The sequence below is a fragment of the Morone saxatilis genome, unplaced genomic scaffold (assembly GCF_004916995.1).
Source record: "Morone saxatilis isolate NCDOM2014 unplaced genomic scaffold, NCSU_SB_2.0 Contig12, whole genome shotgun sequence".
Taxonomy (NCBI): domain Eukaryota; kingdom Metazoa; phylum Chordata; class Actinopteri; family Moronidae; genus Morone; species Morone saxatilis.
Genome location: NW_023339674.1, coordinates 21,829,874 through 21,848,919, shown reverse-complemented (window position 1 = coordinate 21,848,919; position 19,046 = coordinate 21,829,874). Strand labels below are relative to the sequence as shown.

Below are 19,046 nucleotides of genomic sequence, written 5' to 3'. Positions count from 1 at the left end.
ACAGAGCTAAAAGAGAGTGAATTTGAATATGAGAGTGATGATTAACCGTGGAAAAGGTCCCATATAAAGGCCAGGGAAGTGGTTGGGCAGTTCTCTTTAGCAGAGGGTTAGCCTGACGAACATTAGCCGAACCGTCTAGTCTTCATCCTCTTTTAAAACCAAGTGTTTGAAAACTCTTCCAATAAAACATAAATCTCACCTTTATGTTGCCTGTCAAAGTTTGTTTCTGAATGTGCTCGTTGTTGTCCCTTGTGACTGAAGAAACACCCACTACAGCTATGCTTCTCACCAACCGTCAAAAACCAGTAAATGTTTTCCGCCCTCTGGCCTCAGGGGGACATCACACATCACAATGAGGCAGAAAAGACATCACACTAGAAAATTACTTGCTTTTTTTATGCGACCTCTTCGGCCGCAGTGAGACAGTCTGAATGGGGCGAGGTGATGATATACCAGTGCTGTGTTCACAACTAGTTTCTGCTGGCCCCAAGTGACCAAAAGAATGAGTCAAAGCAGGTTTCAGCAAGTGAACATCCTCTTGAAAATGTGCCCGCTGGCAACATACCCATGATTCCTGTCTTATTTTCTTCACATTCACTTAATTTTATTTACTTATCTTTCACTTCACCCAGGGACACTGTGTGTTACAAGCCATTTCCGCCTCCTCCTCCCTGACTGGTGAGAGCGTCCCTGACAATTTCATAGGGTTTGACTCAGCCCCTGACAAAGTGGTAGATGGCTCAGTGGTCCGTGTGCAGTATCAATGCTCTAGGCCATGTCATCTTGCAGTGGAGGTGGTGGTGTCCACATTAAAGAAGACAGATTTAGCGGTCTTCAGGAGGAAGTGGAACAGCAGCGCGGCCCGAGTCTACAGGATCCACCAGGTGCTGCTCAGATTGCCTCCGTCCATTTTATATCAACATGACTTTTTCAACAGACATGTTTTGGATGTGCAGAATGTGACAGTACGTGCTTGGTTAGACCATCTTAATGATGGCAGTGAACCGGGGACATACCATAGCTCCATGTTGAAGATTTATAAAGTGCTGCAGATAAAGCCACTCTCAGAGCGTCCAACTAAACCTCCCACTGACTGCCCTTCATGGTCAGCTCAGCTGATGTGGCAGATGACCAGAAACAGAATTTATCATTGTCCACATGAGTCAGGTCAGACCCTTTATCACATTCTTTAATATATTCCACATCCCATCTTTATTACTAAAATCTTTAATGGTTTGTGTATGTAATCTTTTGCTGTTTTCTTGTACATAGACACAATCGATCTTCTAAAGTTTCCACTAGCAACTACTGCAGAGCACTTTGGAGTGGTCCGCAGGTTTCAGCCTTTTATCGACAGAGGCCTGGAGAGAGCCCGTCTTCATGCTGTGACACAGCCCAGGTTGGACTTAAACTTCACACACAGCATCTCATTCAGTTCATTTTAGCTGGATCTTATTCTGTATGAAGTTCAACTACACAGTATGAAAAAATCTCCAGCAGGGTCTCCAAATGCTTAAATACTTAAGGTCCGGTGTGACATTTAGGAGGATCTATTAGCAGAAGTGGAATGTAATATTCATAGGTATGTTTTTGTTAGTGTATAATCACCTGAAAATAAGAATTGTGTTCTTGTTATCTTAGAATAAAGCATATATATTAGCAGAATTTGTTTATGTTACCATATATATACCATACATACCATACATACCATAAATGTGTACAATAAAACCAAATAATCCTCACAAAGTACCATATATTACCTGAAATTCACAGTATGCAATAGTGGTTTGTGTTGATCAGCAGATTAACAGGCCACAGGTCAGTGATTGTTTCCCTTTTGGTGCTGGCAGCTGTTATAACATACTCCCCTTTTAGTTTTACTTCGCCATCATTACAAATGACTTTACAAGCTTCACAAAGCCTCTTCACCAGAGCATATAAGCTTTTTATTTACGGTCAATGGCAGACAGCGAGGTCAGTCATTTTTAGCAGATAGCGCTTCATTTTAAATTCAACCTCACGCCTCAGTGGGTGAAGAAATGATTTGTCAAATGATTTTTCGTTGCTTGGTTTTCAGCGTCACCTTATCTGTGTGGATCTACCTACTGAAATGGTGTCACATGAAGCTCTGTGGGATCATCCATCATGTCGATAGGAACAATTTATACGACTCCGTCCTGATGCAGCTTACAGACACAGGTGGGTCACAGCAGCTTGTGGGTACACCTGATACCAGTTTAGGGGATTAGATTGAGGTATCATGAGATCATTGTGAGTGATGATGTGTGTTTTGTGAGACTGTGGAACAGACTGTGTCATGTATTAATAAAGAGCTTGTGGTGAAATATATGACTGTCATATCTCCTGTGTAGGGGACGTCATAATTCAGGCACGTGTGACAACAGGAGAAGATGAAGCGTTCCAAACCAGTGTAGCATTGCCCCTGCGGAAATGGATTAGATTGGACTGTTACATACAAGACTCCAAGGTATAGAGCCTTAGTGTGTGCCTCTGGGTGGGATATGGAACATAACTTAAAATACAGCTTGGAGCAATATCTTATAGTCATCCTTTCTCTTCTGAGTCTCGTTTGGTGCCCTAGCTTTGCAGTGTTTGATTTCCTTTTGGAACAGCTGTAAGATTCTGAAAGATGGTTCCTTTCCAGCTGGGAAACTCCAGGCGATTGCAGTGTGTACTGCAGTTTGAAGCTGTTCACAGCTGAGTAGGTTTTTTTCTGTGTCATGAGCTCATGCATTATTATGTCTGACTTTCAGGTGCTGCTGGATGCAACATGGGATGGTGAAACACTCAAATATGATTATGAGTAAGACGTGTTATGGATTTAAAAAAAATACGTTTTAAATGTTTTGAAGTAAGAAAAACACCTGTTAGTCCAGTTACTGTACTGGAGGGGACGACATGTACAATGATCATGAGAGCTGGTTCTGAATATCTTACAGATTTCAGGACAGTATCCATTATGATGACACTGATGGATACTTTGTGATCGGAGGTAGCAAGCACATGTCAGGCATACGTGGGTATTTTGGGCCTATCAAATACTATCGTTTTGGAACTGAAGTGGTAAAGTTTTCTAATCAAATAAGTCAAATTGAGTTGTTTTGTTGCTTTATTACCGTGTGTTCAAATATGACGTTATCCATGCCACAGGTAACAAATGAACTTCACCCAAAGTCAGCACTACAGGAACTGGATAAGACTCATCAGGAGTGTGTGGACATAAAAGCAATTACAAGAGCTTTTATCCAACAAGTAACTGAGAGTCACCTCCCGTCAATAATCAACAAAGGTGAAATATTATTTGGACTTTAAAGGAGTGTTGCAAGCTGTCAGGATCTACCTTAAATAGATCTCATATACAGGGTGTCAGAACAACACCTATTAAGTATGGGAAGATTACTGTTGACAGGTTATGTTTTATTTCAGGTGTCTGCACCCCTCACTTCATAAAACTGTGGGGTCGGTTTAGAGAGAAAACCAGCACGCAAACATGGACCTGGGAAAAACAACTTAATTACAGCGTGCTTTTTGATGTCTTGCAAATAAAAGAGGAGGACATCAGAAGAGGCGAGTCACATATGAGTCATAAATAACTCACATCATTATTCACAGTTTTTGACAATTTTCTGTATCATTTTCTGTAGGCTCTTTGGGCATGAAGGACCTCAGAGGGCCTTTGTTTGAACATGCAGTTGGTACAATTTTCACCAGGGGTGAGGCAGAAATTAAAATTCCAACCAAATCAACGTCTCTACTACAAGTATCCTCCTGCTTTGGATATCACAAAGCATCTCTCTTGTTAGCCACTATCTACCTCTCCGGCCTGGGACATGCAGTCGATCAACAACTGGTAGGGCCTTCCTTCTTTAATTGCTGCTTCCTCACATGTAACGCTGCTCCTGTACCAATGACTGATAATATTGACTCCTGTGTGTTTCAGGGTCATGTCTATAGTTTGATTGGCGCAGCAGGTGATAACCGTTTCGCACTGATGCATGCAGGGTACAAGCACACACAAGGCATTGATGGATTTCCAAAAGACTTGGACATGGCGTACAGCTACTATTCCAACACTGGGGCGCAGAGCGACATTGATAGTTCTAGGATGCATGAAGATAAGGTAGGTTTAAATCAACTATTATTTTTAGGAATGGCAATATCAGTCCTTCACTTTAATCCAGACTGAAATGTCTTGACAACCACTCGATGGATTGCCATAATATCTTGTACAGACATTCCCCGCCACTAGCTGCTTCCCCTTTTTCAGTCTATGCTTCAAATTGAATGAAATATAAGAGTGGTATCGATCTTTTCAATTCTCAGCAAGAAAATGACTTTCCAGAAACATGTAACTATTCCTTTTAAAAAATTAAGAAAATGAGGAACATGAGTAAAACATAGCAATCCATCCTATGTGTTATACTGTACATTATAAACAGATATAATGGTAATGAGTAATAAAACACATAGACATCAAATGCAATTCAAATCTCCAAAACATGATGAATAGTGCATTTGTTGGTCCAGCCAGGGAGAAAAGGTGGGTCTTAAATCTTAATTTAAAAATGTGAATGAGTTAGCTGTCAGGATGAATAGAAGAAGAGCGGTCCAAAGATAAGGAGCCCGCTATTAGAAAACTCTACTTCAGACTGATTTCCTGTTTATTCTCAGAATATTTAAATAAGCTTTATCAAATGAATAGAGGTTCACGAAGACAACAGAATGACTTCACTGTGTGTTCCAGCTTGAGTAAGCAGCCAGTGCACAGAGAAAACAATTGTGGTGAAGTTTATAAGGGAAAACTCACGCTCTGCATTTTAACCAATTTGGAAACTTTCTGAGTAGATGATGTGCAATAATCCACCTGGATCCAATCTTAATTAAAGATTAAAAGCTTAATTAAAACCTTATTATAAGTGACAGGGTCCTACATGACTGCAAAATGTTCTGTTAAAACGTTTTGTTTCAGTTGAGCAATGTGTCTGTGCTGTTTTTACTTCTGACGGGTTTGAAGTGGTTTGAAAAATGTGATGTTGTGTACTTCTAAGCATCTATCAGGATTTAGCAGTATTTGAATCTCAAGCTGCTGCTGTGTAAGCTGTTGTGGAGTTGTTTGCTTATGCCACTCAAATCTGAAGAAGCAGATTAGTTCAACTTTAAATAATACCTACTCAAACTTTCATTGTTGTTTGTTTTCAGGGAATTCCTTTATTTATATATTCAGAAATGAATCCGTGCAAATGTTCCACATATATAGAGTTAAACTTTGGTGAACTTTAACAGCAAATTAGTGCTGTTCAGTTAAAAATAGAGGAAGCTAGCGTGGCTTATTAGCTGTCTAGCACCATCCACTTTTACTTAACCTCCTCCATCGGAGCAAGAACTGTGGTTTGCAGACAAATTTGTCTTTTTAATAAACTGTGTGAACTTTTTGTTCTATTAGCGACTGAGCTGAATTAACAAGCTCAGAGTTTGCTGTTAGCAAGCCTATTATCTCAGAGAGATTTATTTTGCCTCTTCAATGTGTTTTTATTGAACTAAATGATGTACAATGGTGAAAAACATACCACAGGGAGGTAAATAAAAGAGAGAGAAAATTAGAGAGAAGCTTAGGGAGTTACTGTGATTGACTACCATTAGCCCGGTCGGGTCGGCTAGCGAGTTAACGGTTAGCTCACCAACTGCAGCGGCTGCGAGTATTTACTACATCACCAGGCTTCTGTCCTCACCTATTTTGTGTGTACGTTAATTTTAAGTCACTTTGTGGTGTGACCACTGCTTTAGTACTAAGACTTTTATTTGTAATAGTAGCAATAACTAATAGTTTTCTATTTATGTCACCATTTGTCTTTCCTAAAGCAATACACACCTGAACACATCTATCTAAGCAATCAAGAGGATTTATACAGACTCACACACAAGACAAGAGACGTCTTTCAGTATCTGAAATTCCAAGCAGAGAGAGGAGACGTAGAATCTCAGGTATGTCTGGAGTTAAATCTTACTTTTATTCCTCTGTAATGATCAGAAGACACGGTAGTTGTTCAGAACAGGCCAATAAAACTCTCTTATCTTCAGAAACGCCTGGGAAAAATGCTTTACTGGGGACAACATGGACTTTCTAAAGACCAAGTGAGTGCGGCGAAGTGGTTTGAAAGAAGTGCTATACAGATGAAGGATCCTTCAGCGATGTACGACTACTCCATCCTACTGATGAAGGTTCTGTAAGATTACAAAGACTTACCTATTTTACAATTAAAGTGAACACTGGATACTTTGTCTGTGTGTGTCTGTGTTTTGACAGTTATCGATTCACTGACTGATGTTGATTCCTTCAGGGCCAGGGGGTGAAAAGAAACCACACCCGAGGTTTTCAGCTGCTGGAGAAAGCTGCAGCAATGGTACTTGTATACTGCTAGTAATCAATCTGTGTGTTTACAGAATGTGCCTTCACTATACCAGTGTTTGTTTCCTGGCTTTAGGGCTCAATTAATGCCTTGAATGGTTTAGGCTGGTACCATGGGATTGTTCTGAACGACCACAAAACTGCAGCGATATACTTTGAACAAGCAGCGTTAAATGGGAGTGCTGATGGCATGTTTAACCTGGGCATTTACCATCTCAGTGGGATAAACACGGACAGCACATGGAGGAATGAGGTTGGAGCCCCACACCTTGTCAAAATGTATTTTTATCACTGATATGGTGCGATCAATGAGCTGATTTATTTTCTGTATGATCCACAGACGGCTGCGTTCCACCAGTTTCTAAATGCATCTCGGTTAGGTCACATCGCTGCATCAGTGGAGGTAGCTTGGTACCTTTCGACAGGAAGCCTGGAAGGGGTGTCTCAGGATGTGGAGAGGGCTGTGATGTAAGAGGCTTTCATTAGCTTGGTGAAGAAAGCTTTGTTATGGGCTGTTGCACTGTAGCCTGCAGCTCAGTGGCATCTAATTTCAATGACAGTGGCTAATTCAAGGTCAGAACCTAGTATTTGCATATCTAAAAATAAGAGTCACTGTCACTGCATTATTGTCTGGCACAGGGAGATTCTGCTTACCATTGTTCCTCTGGTATCTTATGAATTTAAAGAAGCTCCTGCTGTGGCTGTAGAGGCTTTTTTTTAGAATGACCTCAACAAATCAGAAACTATTTTTAGATCATGTTAAAATATTTTCCGTTTATGTGAAGAAAATTATATTCCATAATTCATCACCCATCCTTTACCCTCTGTGCAGAATGCTAAAAACGGTCTGTGAACAGAACGGACACCTTGGATTTATGATCAGAGAGGCTCTCCAAGCCTACCTCCAGGGCTCTTGGTAGGGACATTAATTTCAATTACTTTTCAATTGTCCTCATTTAATCATCTTCTCTGCTCTTTACTATTTGTCTCAGCTTCTTCTTATTTGTTTTATTGTGTTGCAAACAGGCAGGAGGCCTTTGTGAAGTATGTTTTGGTAGCTGAAACCGGTCTGGGTTTGGCCCAGAGCAATGTTGCGCACCTGTGTGAGGTAACTGTAGCTCTTTCTCTTGTTGTAACCTTTTGTGACTGTCCTCAACAAAACAATGTCCATTCTTTTAACCTGATGTTCAGCACAGTGCTGAAATCAGTGTCTCTTAATTGGAGTTGTGAAGGTAGCCAATGAACAAATTGCACATAATTCTAGTCACATACTAAAAGAAGAACACCAAGCCGGAGGGAAATTGTTGATAACATAACCTTCATCATTGCTCTGCTCTTTCTCACCCTGCACTCATTCTCCCAAATGTAGGAACTGAATCTCAGTCATGATTGTCAGTGGAGATATCATAACTACTCTATATTAAACTATGATCCCCATCCGTCCGGTGAGTTCCTCTCATTTCATTTTGCTTCAACCTCTCCCTCTCCCTGTCAATCTGGTCGATAAGCAGAAAGTATTTATCTTCTTTTATAGCTCTGCTGAAAATGGGAGACTACTACTACTGTACCTCCAGCACGCGAGAAGACTCATTATCTTTGGTTGGTCAGGCAGTATCGATGTATGGCAGAGCGGCTCTAGCAGGCAGCCCTCAGGTGACAGATTTACTTGGGCTCTAATCTCATCACCCTATGATAAACTTAATTAAACGTCCATGGGCTCAGGCCCACCGCAATAAAAACAACAAACAGCATTATACAGTGTTATTATTTGGAGACTTTCTCGGTGAATAACCCATCAGCCCCTGTTATGACTTTATTTTCACACGGACTCACAGGGAATGTACAACTTGGTCGTTCTGGCACAACAAGGGCACGTTCTTCCATTGAGCGTCCGCGGCTTGTTTAATGTGTCACGTCATGATGAGCTGGACATTGTGGTGGAGAAAATCTTGAAAAGGTGCATGAACTACCAGTAACAATGAATAATAAACATCAATATTATTTGGGTGATCCAAGGCTGTTTATAATACTTAGTAATACTATACAGTATATTATACAATACGATTCTTGTGATCGTACTTATTTGCTTTCTTGCCAAGACTTAGATGGGACGATTGATAACTTACATTTCCAGTAAGTATGGTAAATATGAAGGCACCACCAGCAGCATGTTTAATAAATGAGATATAACGTGTTATGTTAATGAGTGAGTTTTAGAGGTGTTGGTAGGTACAATTTGTAACCTTTGGACAGAGCCAGGCTAGCTTCTTCCCCTCTTTGTGCTAAGCTAAGCTAACTGCTTGTTAGTGGTACCTTCATAATTACCACACATACTTGATATTTGGGAATATCTACAGGCAAAGTGAGTTAACTAATGTTGCTGAACACATCTATGTTTCACCCTCATGTCTGCTCCTGCGCTTACTAATGATACTCATTACCTCATTCTTGTCATTTCATTGATGGGCTTGTATTGTTTTAACAAAAATATGAAGGCCTTATATATAATATAATATAATATAATTAGAATATATGAATGAGGTAATGAGTATGAGTATATGCTATAACTGTATAACACAGTTATTTTATCTCCTTAGATGTATGGAGACTGAGGATGAAGAAGCAGTAACGCCTTGCTCTTTAGCTCTGCTTGGAGTTCAGATGGGAAAAGCCTTGAGGAGAATGACTCAGAATGGTGCACAGCTTCTCTTGGTAAGCACAAGGCAATACTACTGTATTTAGTAAGAGGAAAACACAACACACTGCAAGCTTGACTCTTACAATATACAGTTGTCCTTTGATAGTTTGATCAACCTTTAATAATTAAAATACGTGAAAATGCTAATTGGACTTCCATAATGAATAAGACATTAAAGACACTGTAAGCTGTTATTTTGAGAAAGAAAATGTGATGACTTATTTAAAACATTCTTCTTATTTCTCTATAGGCATATGCATCTATTCTTTCTGTGTGTGTCATTACTGTCGTTATGCCATTGCAGAGCTGTCTTGGTGAGTAATTGTTCTCCACCTCTACTCTGCGTACTTTCATGTATTTGCCACAAGATGGTGCAATTTCCCACATGTTGGTGTCCTTTATCTCGCTCTGACTTGTACATCAAAAGATAATCTATGTTACCACGTTTGTTTGCCATGACAAGTTACCTCCTTTCATCCACCTTATCTGCAAATTAACACAGAACAAAGGCTTCCCCGTCACCGTGTGGTTGCACTGAGGGCAGGGACATCATCTGTCAGCCAAGATGGTGTCAACTTGAATAGAGAGCAAGATGGCATCATGGGAGGAACCTACAGAGCGGTGGGGAATCTATGGCTTACCATCCTGAATGGGGAGCAGTGGCTCCGGCAGACAGGAGATTTGGCTGTGACTCTGTCGGGCGTGTGCCTGTCTGTTTTCTGGACCACACTCCTCTATCATCTCTTATGACATAAAATACCCAGCACAGTGATCCAATAGCCACAGCAAAAGCCCCAGACACTGCATATTGTAAGAGCATACATTTAGCGGATGAGTTACTGCGCTATTCGTGTGACACATTTGTGTTTTGGCGGTATGTGACTCATTTTAAGTTACAGGAAGGAGAGAAGTGCTGATCAGAATGTGAGTGTGCTGCTTTATCAGAGTGGTGATAATGTTTCCTCAGTAACCATTTTTTCATTGTTTTGTTTGTGGAAAATAAAATAGTTGTCATGAGGTTCATTTAATGAATGCTGAGTCCGACCTACAGTTTATATCGTGTTGGGGATGTGGATGTGGTGCCAAGGAGGGAGAGTGAAGCTTCTTTTGTGCAGTGTATAAGTCCTGTAAAACAGAGTATTTTTCTGATTATTCAGTTATTTATCTTGTGAAAATGAGCCATATCAGTCACAGCATTGCACTGTTAAAACGTACAGACCCTGATGGCTGTGCATTTAGAAGCTTAGAGGATCAGCCTCAGTGATGGATGTATTGGTAGATGTTGTACTAGAAGCTGTTTTCTAATAGGTCAACTATTAAAACTTGTTCCTGGCCCTATCAGTGACATGTTGATGATAAGTGTCTCACAGTAGACCAGACATGCAACAGCAGCATTCAGGGACACTTGTTTTGTCCAATGCCAGAGCAATGGAATTTCAGAGGTCATTGATTTAGTCTCCGTCTGGGCAGGCGCTCCTGGTCGATACATAAGATAAGACAATATCAGTTTTAACCATCGCTATGGGACAACAACAAAAAAAAGTTTGTTTTGAAAGGATAAGTTACTATAGCAATGGAAGACAGCTCAAACATAGGCCTCGCTGGGGTCTTGGTCAAATAGTGCTTCTCTGTGCTGCTGTTGTTACTCTGTTCACAGATAATGCAATGGACAATATCTTTTGAGGGATTTTGTTTCTATGGCTGCCAAAAGAATATGAGGAATAGGGAGTGTTACTCAGTTCTTAACAGCTATTTACAGCTCTGGGCGACTTGTGATGATGTGCAGTTTATAGCAGTGAGTGTTTTTGCTTTGTATTCATGGAGCTGTCATTAGTTAAATAAGGAGTTTCACAGTGTAAATAGCACCATGTGGAGCGCCTTCAGTTCAGAGTGAAGTCGGTATATAATTTGGGGATGGATAATGATCTCACTCTTCCTTCTTCTATCTCTGTCACTTATGTCGTCTGTGTCTGTCTCTTTCCTTAAAGGGACAGGACAAAAACAAAAACATTCCGTACTTCATACTACGCACTGCAGAGGGTTTCTAAAGTGTATGTGGTAGTATTTTATTGTTATTGCTATTGTACTTTTACACTTTTTCGTATTAAACAAATAAAATATAAACAGGAAATTTGTGAGCTTTCAAGGTGTTGGTTTTGCTGATTTTAAGCCAGGCTAGCTGTTCCCTCCTGTTTACAGTCTTTATGCTAAGCTATGCTAGCCACTGCTTCATCTTTAGCATACAGACGTGAAACTAATATCGATCTTCTCATCTAACGCTCAGCAAGAAAGCAAGTACGTTTATTTCTTAAAATGTCAATTTTTAAGGCAAAGTCAGTTAGATAACGTTAGCTGTGGTTGAGATTGCTAAACACGTCTACACTGAACCGGATGTCTGCTCTCAGGCCTATTAGTACTCACTGACATCCTTCATCCGCTGCTAAATTAAATTGATTGATTTACTCAGCATACAAACATTCTATTAGGATTTTGAGTCAAGTCACAATTTGTAGTTACGGCTCAAAATATAACCAATTAATGGTTAATTTTGAAATGCCAGACCTGTATCAGCACCAAAATCTGTGGGTAAGCAAATCTTCATGGAAAATCCAATATTTAGATTCTGTTGCAGCATTTATTGCCAGCTGAAGTAAGCAGACATTATTCAAGATTTTTTAAAGAATGTTGTTGATCATCTTTTGTAAATTTTATTGTTTAATGAGTTGATAAGAAGTTAAATGATGTGGCCTTGAATTGTTGCAGTATACCGTACTTAAGGTCATCACTAACAGACTCTTTTACCAGCATTACTACTTGCTAACAGAATTTCTCAGAAACATTTACAGGTTTCACAAGTTCCTTCTTTTCTATGTTAATTCAACTCTCACTGAACGCTCTGGACTATTTGATTATCATGGAGGGCTAAAACATGAGACATTCTTGTTAAAAAAACCAACAACTAATATTTGGAAGACTTGCGGATTCAAACCAATTGGCATCACGTGGCCCTGGCACGTGCACAAATGCCACAAAAACACACAATAATGTCGGCACTATTCATTCTACACAGCTGCAAAGTGCAATTTTAGTTACTCTGCAGTGATACATACACCCCATGTTGAAGAGTAGAAGCCATTCACAGGGTCTAGAATGTGCAGTACCACCTTACTCAGTTGTAAAAGGCCTGAAAATAACATGTATCTCAAAAACATCTGTATCTAGCTATCTGGTGAACAATACCTCTTGCCAAGGTGAGAAAAGGACAAAAACAAAACAAATAATAAATACAATAAATAACTAACAACTGATGTAACATTATAACATCACTTTACCGAAAGCTCAGGTTTATTCCACACAATGAGCCCTGTCTTATTCATAATTAGCTAATCTGAACACGGCATCCTGCTGCAGGCTTCATTTGACCATAAACAAGACAACAAAGTGTTTTTTTGGCAAAGTCACACCAATGATCAGTGATGAAAACAGACTTATATTTGATGCAGTGAACCGTATTTGATTCAGTTAACTTCAAATACTTCAGCGTATATGTCCTGACTCATTGTATTACACGTTCTATATTAATTAGAAATTGTGATCACACATTTGTAATGTGTGACAGTTGCATTTATCTGTTTGTATTGTCCATGTTTCTGATTTTGGTAATCTCCACCAACATGTTTTTGTGAGGCATTGCAGATATTTTCTTTGATAAGATAAGATTTACATAAAACAAGCTACACCTGCAGTCAGCAGTATGCTCCTTTTTTGCTAAATTTATTAGAAATACTAGTGTTTATATTTGGAATCACAGTCCTAGCACAATACACACACACACACACACACACACACACAGATAATGTTAATAGACATTACTGCATTATTGTCCACCGGCAGCCTTTGGGGAAGGCACCCATGGGCCCTTAACCTTGGCTAGAGGCCAGAGGGCTGGTCAGAGGCTGCTGGGCACAAGAACGAATTTCATAAATAAAATATGTGTGTAAATGTAGCACTTGAACATAAGTAAATGAACGGTAGCACAATGTGAAATAAGTCAGGAATGTTGTCAAGGTTTCTGTTGCCCTGCGGAGCAAGCTCTTTTTACACAGTATCAACAGTTTAAGATGATACAGAGCCAGAGTCCTGACTGACTCAAGGTTAGAATACCACTTAGCCTAAAAATGTCATCTCATCAGCTAATAAAAGTACTGAATGTTCTTAGCATGCACTGTCCTGATGCACTGCTCAGACTGAGTGCATCGGAGCATCCAAGTATGTATGGGAAGCCTCGAGGGGAAAACGTGTCACCACCCACATTGCTAAAAGTAAGCTACACTTTGTCTCAGTTACTCATATACTGGAGAGTGATTTTGTCCACACTGAATAAAAGTTGTAATGCTTCCATTGCTGTAACTGGCAGTGTGTGCAGTAGTAAGCTTACTTGGAATTCTAAAAAGCCATAAATATTGAGCAACTAGCCATGAAAGAGTTGTTCTCGGACACAGTGGGAGGCTGTTTTCCAGGAACCAGTATGTACCACTGCAGAGCTAGTACGTATTCAGGTCTTGTTGTTCTCAGAGTTTTGTTTTCTGATTCAGTTTTCTTGATAATTGTGTCCTGGTTGGCACCTGCAGGGTTTGGTGAGGAAAGGATGCTTTGTTGGTTAATTTCGGCTCTATCCAATAGAGTATTGCGTTTAATATAAAGTATGAATATCATTTCACTCTTCTATGTCATTATATACAATTAAAAGTGGATTTTAATGTATGTTCTGGATTGTAACTAATATCAGTGGAATTATTAGAAATTACTAATATAGAAAAATAAATTGTGAACCTTGATGGTGAAAATTCTGAATTGTGGTTTCACATTATTTCAGTTTATTTCAGAGATTTGTAGTCACTGACTGTTAGTATTTTACCATCTTTACCATAGTTTCTCGTACCTGCTTGGAAGGTTGAGCTGTAGTCAAATGGTTGCAATCTGCAAGTTCACTGTTAGATGCCACTAAATCCTACACAAGTGAGCATTTTCATACAAAAAGTTAAATTTTGGGTTAATGAAATATTAACTGTGTTTAATTCTTAAAAGTGTTATCACTATGAATGATCTAAAAAATAGCACATTTGACATTTCTGCATTACCACATGTGTCAGCATTGTCCACTGTACTTATAAATTATGCCCAGTGAGTGTTTAATAATTAAGTAATAAAGGAAACAATGCAATACATGTTCCTTTGTCCTTGATCTCTCTTATGGATGCAGAATGAACTTACAAACTTTTATTGACGACCTTTTAAGCCCACAGGAGGATTTTCATACAAAAAGTTAAATTTCAGGTCATTCAGATATTAACTCATATGTTTGTTATGTTAAATGTTGAAATATTTTCAGCTGTATATTGTGGCTTTGAATGCATCGTGTCATTGTCCAATGCCAAATTAGCTTTATTAGCTTATTCATTGTAATAACTGTGTCAGCATTGTCCACTGCACTCATAAATAACACCTGGTGACTGTTTAATAATTAAGTAATGAATGAAACAATGAAACATGTGTTCAAAGTCTCCCTTTGAGCTGTGTTATCTATGTTAAATGGACTTACCAACTTTTATTGACCACTTTTTATGTCATTGTCATACTAAAAACATCCATTTTGGATGGAGTATCATTTTCAGCCTTCCTTGGTTGATGGAATCCTATCTCATGTCTTTGCTGCTTAATAGTTAATAATAGTCTTCACATGTGACTTTTCATAGCAGGGATGCACACCTGACATTAACATCAAAGATGGCTCCATTTCATTGAAGTGTCCCAGTATGTTATGTCAGTGACATGCACAACACCAATACAGTGGAAATGGCATACCTAAATGGAATGACGTCATTATTAATTCAACCTGCGCTTTGCCTGCTACGACGTTTTGACACGTCGTAGCAGGCAAAGGCCGTGGAAAAGCACTGAAACCTCCGCTGTGTGCTGCAAACCGAGCCTCTGCTGGAGCTTAAGTACTGACTTTACTCTGCATTCCAGCTGCAATGAAGATCTGATTGTGTCCAACCACACTCACTGGGTGTCCTCACCTGTCGGTTGGCCACTCTGGACCTTCACCAGTCGGCAGCCAGTAATTACATACTAGCCTGCCTACTACTGTAAAACCAATAATCAGATAATAATAATAGACAATAATAATCAGATTAACTGGGCCTTCCAACAGAGTGGTGGTGATTTGGCTGTTAATGTGAGCAAAGGGATGTACTGTGTCACCTTAAAGACAATTGTACTTGTGCATTCACATGAAACAAAAGCAGAAATAAAACACATCCATTTATCTTCTGGACATGTGTTTTGAGGTTCACTATGACCAGCCTGCCTTAACAACACGGCTGGAAAACAATGCACTGTACTGCAAGTATTATAGGTTGTGTACAACATTCAGTATGTCTGAAACAGGCTACAACAAACAGGGCTTCATATCAGATCAGTATTTATTGGACTTTTAGGCTGCTTTGTCATGTAGTATTGTATGATGTATGTTATTACCTACAACCTTGCCCGACACCCCCTCTGCCCACTGATGTTGACTAGACTGTGTGCTTGATTGACATTGGTTTGTTGCACCTGTTTGAATATGAGAAGTTACACTGTTATTATTGTTATTGGTTCATAAAGTTTGGTGGCCTGATAGTTACAGCAGAGCTCCACCCAACTACAACTCGAGCAGAGATCTAATCAGACAGAATAAGTGGAAAGTGCTGTGTGGGCGTACAGGGTCTTAAATATGTGGTCATATATCAGGTTTATTGTTCATCAGTATGCATTGGGTAGCACTGTTCATTATTGGTAGTTATAAAACAGAATTGCCTATTTAAAACGACGGCGTAATTGCTAAGGTGCAGAACGACACAGAGCTGCTACAAATGGGCTTCGATGCATAGTGATCTAACATACTGCTGCAAAGTTAAAGCTGCTCTAATCAACATGTTTATAATAAGAATGTTTCAGATAACTTGGTGTAATGTTAAAGGTGGCGCTCGTAGTGACAAATTCACAGATAATCACAGACAAAGCTCCATGAAGCGCTACGCATTGTTAGTCTTTTAGCACATTGTTTTGGTTTTACGGCGCCTGCCTTTTTCGCATGTTTTGATTTATTCTCACCACTCTCATCAGCAACGTTTCCAGCTGCAACATGCAGCTGTTCAGCAATATATCCACTGTGCACTACATGCCCAGCTCCAGATGACATACAAAGTTAGCAACTAGCTGGTGATCATTTAGCAGCTAAAGAGCCTGATATTTCCCACAGGAGTTGGTAGCAAACAAAAACGGACCTAAAAGTGAATAATGGATGTACAAGCACCAGTTGGACAGAAACATGACTCCCACTGAATGATAATGTTGCTCTGTTTTTGCTGGATGTATAAATAAGCAACTTAAAAGGTGGAAATATGTTGTGTTTACATCTTGTTTCTTCACCCAAGTGGCCAAAAAAATTACTTTTTGAACTAGAATTAATTTAAAGGTGTACTCATAACCCACGTTGTTGTGAAGTTAAATATATTTTGTTCAGCATGCAATCTCCTCCAATCTCAGATCTAGTAGATCATCAACAATAACTAATCAGTTGCTTCTTGGAAGTATGAAACATTGTGGGTTGATGTCATTTCATGGAAATCTGATCTGATTTAATTCTTTCATATTATGTCAGTCAATACATTTTAGGTAACTGACAACAGACTGTACATCATCTGAAACTGCGTTGTTTCAGTGCTTTATTTTACAGTAAAAACATTGCTATCTGCAATTGACATTAGAGCAGGAACTTTTTTACTGCCCTTGGGTTGCCATGTGAAGATTTAAATGAGTTGATAGCATAATGACTGATGAAACCTTGATTGTTGGTAATTTACTTTATTGCAGGGTGAGTTTAAGAATAGATTGCTCACACTGAATTGCTTGTGTGCATATTTGCTTTGTCTTTCCAGGTTATAATTGGATTTTTTTTTTTTTATGTTTTTTGTTTTTACCATGAGTGAAGTTATTTTATTATTTAACCATGACCAAATACACAATCATACTTGCACACTTGCCTAAAGAGTTAAAGTTGGACAGGTAACAAAGTAGATTCAAGTTGTTGCCAGATAATGGACTTTGCTGTGGAGTAAAATAATCTTCACACATAACTCTGTTCAGTAATGCTGGCATAAAATATAAAAGTCATGCAAGCTCCATGGTTTTGAAACGGCTAAACGTGCTCCCCTTACAGATTCCCCTGTCTGTACCAGTTTTTACAGCATTCCCAGCTTGTGTGTTGAAAAGGCTACTCCTCAGACTGTGGTTAAAAAATCCTCCAGAACAGTTTATTTGTGGTTGGCCAGTGGAAGCTGTTCTTACTCTGCTGATATCTTTGTGAACAATCCTGAGCCTTTTTGTTGCAACACGCTGACAGCTTTTGTGGACGAAGGTTTGTGGACGAAGGATTTTGATTGATGGTGAAACTGGAGGCATAGTTTGTTCCATGTAAATAATGATATAGCCCTTAAACCAAGGCTTACAGTATTTGCTCTACCACATTGCTCAATATTTATATTTCCTGTCTTTTACAGTATTGTATTCATTAAAATATCCATCCACTACTCTTCTATTCTCAATGTCTGCCTTTTGACCTGTGAAACTACCTGATACGTGTCTGTGGTTGGTGTAAAAATAATGACAAAATTCTGAGAACTGGAGATAAAACTAGATAAGACTTTACGTGAACTCCAGAATCTAACACTGATAAACTATTTTAATACCAGTGACAGTGCATAGATCAGTTTCTGTTTATTAGTCAGCTTTCAGTAGGACTTCAGCTGCTCATAGTTTAGTAGTTTAGTAGACTTAAATAAATCAAATATCAGGAAGTTTATTTTGCAACTTAATGACAGTTGCACTAAATTGTCACACTGTTTAATCACTATGTGACACAAACACAAGTTTCTCATCAAAGGGGCAAACGAAATATTAAGATTCCTGAAAGTTAAAAGATTGAAAAAGTGAAGGTGAAAAGTGAAGAAACTAAAAGTGTTCATATTAATATTATGAATTACCTATAATAATGGCTCATTTAGCATGAAGCATGAACAATGGCATCCACAGCTACAGTATATAGCTGGAAAATGTGTCAACATTGCTCTGAAATCAATGACATAACTGTGTCAGCATTTTCCAATGTTCCAAATGATTGTTTGTAATGATTAAATAATAAATAAAACAATAAAAGTTAAAACTTCTTCCTTTGATCTGTGCCACCTCCTCCTGGACCTCATAAATACAGGACGGGCAGCGTTCAGGTCAAGGTTATTATAGTTAAACTAACCTAAACTAATTAACTGAACTAAAAATCAACTAGATTTTAGAAAAAGACAAAAAATTACCTGAAAGGATACTGTGTACTTTCAAAACTAACAAATCATATTATAATATTTTATCTTCTCTGAACTTCTTAAATCTTGCCCCTATTATAATAAAACAAACCTTATACTGAAACTTACTACACTTAAACGAAACAACAAAATTAAACCGAAACAAGCAAACCCACCCATTAAAAAAGAAAGAAAAAGAAAGTTTAGTGAAAATTACAAAACTTTCATAGCTCAGGTAGAGTAGCGTGGGTGGTGGTGTGGGAGGAGCAGATACTTTGATTGGACTCACAAGATCAGATGAGTCCATGTCATGCCCTTACTGACTGTATTACAGCCCTAACTGCAATGTGTCAGAATCTATGGACTAGTCATTTCTGTCTTTACAAATGAAATCAAGAGCTAGCCCATATACCTGGTTAATATTACTTATTGATATTAATTATAGAGTGATTTAGCATGGTGCTTCAGCCTGAAGTCACAAAAAAACAAAAAAAACAAAAACTGTTCTTAGGCAAAT

General features: G+C 38.8%; 1 protein-coding gene across 1 annotated transcript in view; it reads left to right on the top strand.

Annotated features, from left to right (window-relative positions):
- The window catches only part of LOC118321476 (protein sel-1 homolog 3), a 14,829-nt gene extending 527 nt beyond the window's left edge, over positions 1 to 14,302 (top strand). Inside the window, exons 2-24 of the mRNA XM_035652801.1 lie at positions 633 to 1,167; positions 1,273 to 1,399; positions 2,078 to 2,199; positions 2,373 to 2,488; positions 2,775 to 2,824; positions 2,961 to 3,084; positions 3,172 to 3,310; positions 3,448 to 3,588; positions 3,666 to 3,871; positions 3,962 to 4,141; positions 5,881 to 6,003; positions 6,100 to 6,240; positions 6,360 to 6,422; positions 6,504 to 6,680; positions 6,768 to 6,895; positions 7,260 to 7,343; positions 7,454 to 7,535; positions 7,797 to 7,872; positions 7,962 to 8,080; positions 8,263 to 8,384; positions 9,025 to 9,139; positions 9,376 to 9,439; positions 9,628 to 14,302. Coding sequence (XP_035508694.1) covers positions 633 to 1,167; positions 1,273 to 1,399; positions 2,078 to 2,199; positions 2,373 to 2,488; positions 2,775 to 2,824; positions 2,961 to 3,084; positions 3,172 to 3,310; positions 3,448 to 3,588; positions 3,666 to 3,871; positions 3,962 to 4,141; positions 5,881 to 6,003; positions 6,100 to 6,240; positions 6,360 to 6,422; positions 6,504 to 6,680; positions 6,768 to 6,895; positions 7,260 to 7,343; positions 7,454 to 7,535; positions 7,797 to 7,872; positions 7,962 to 8,080; positions 8,263 to 8,384; positions 9,025 to 9,139; positions 9,376 to 9,439; positions 9,628 to 9,875 — 3,282 coding nt within the window. The 3' untranslated portion in view covers positions 9,876 to 14,302. The remainder of the gene's footprint in view (positions 1 to 632; positions 1,168 to 1,272; positions 1,400 to 2,077; positions 2,200 to 2,372; positions 2,489 to 2,774; positions 2,825 to 2,960; positions 3,085 to 3,171; positions 3,311 to 3,447; positions 3,589 to 3,665; positions 3,872 to 3,961; positions 4,142 to 5,880; positions 6,004 to 6,099; positions 6,241 to 6,359; positions 6,423 to 6,503; positions 6,681 to 6,767; positions 6,896 to 7,259; positions 7,344 to 7,453; positions 7,536 to 7,796; positions 7,873 to 7,961; positions 8,081 to 8,262; positions 8,385 to 9,024; positions 9,140 to 9,375; positions 9,440 to 9,627) is intronic.
- The last annotated feature ends 4,744 nt before the right edge of the window (positions 14,303 to 19,046 follow it).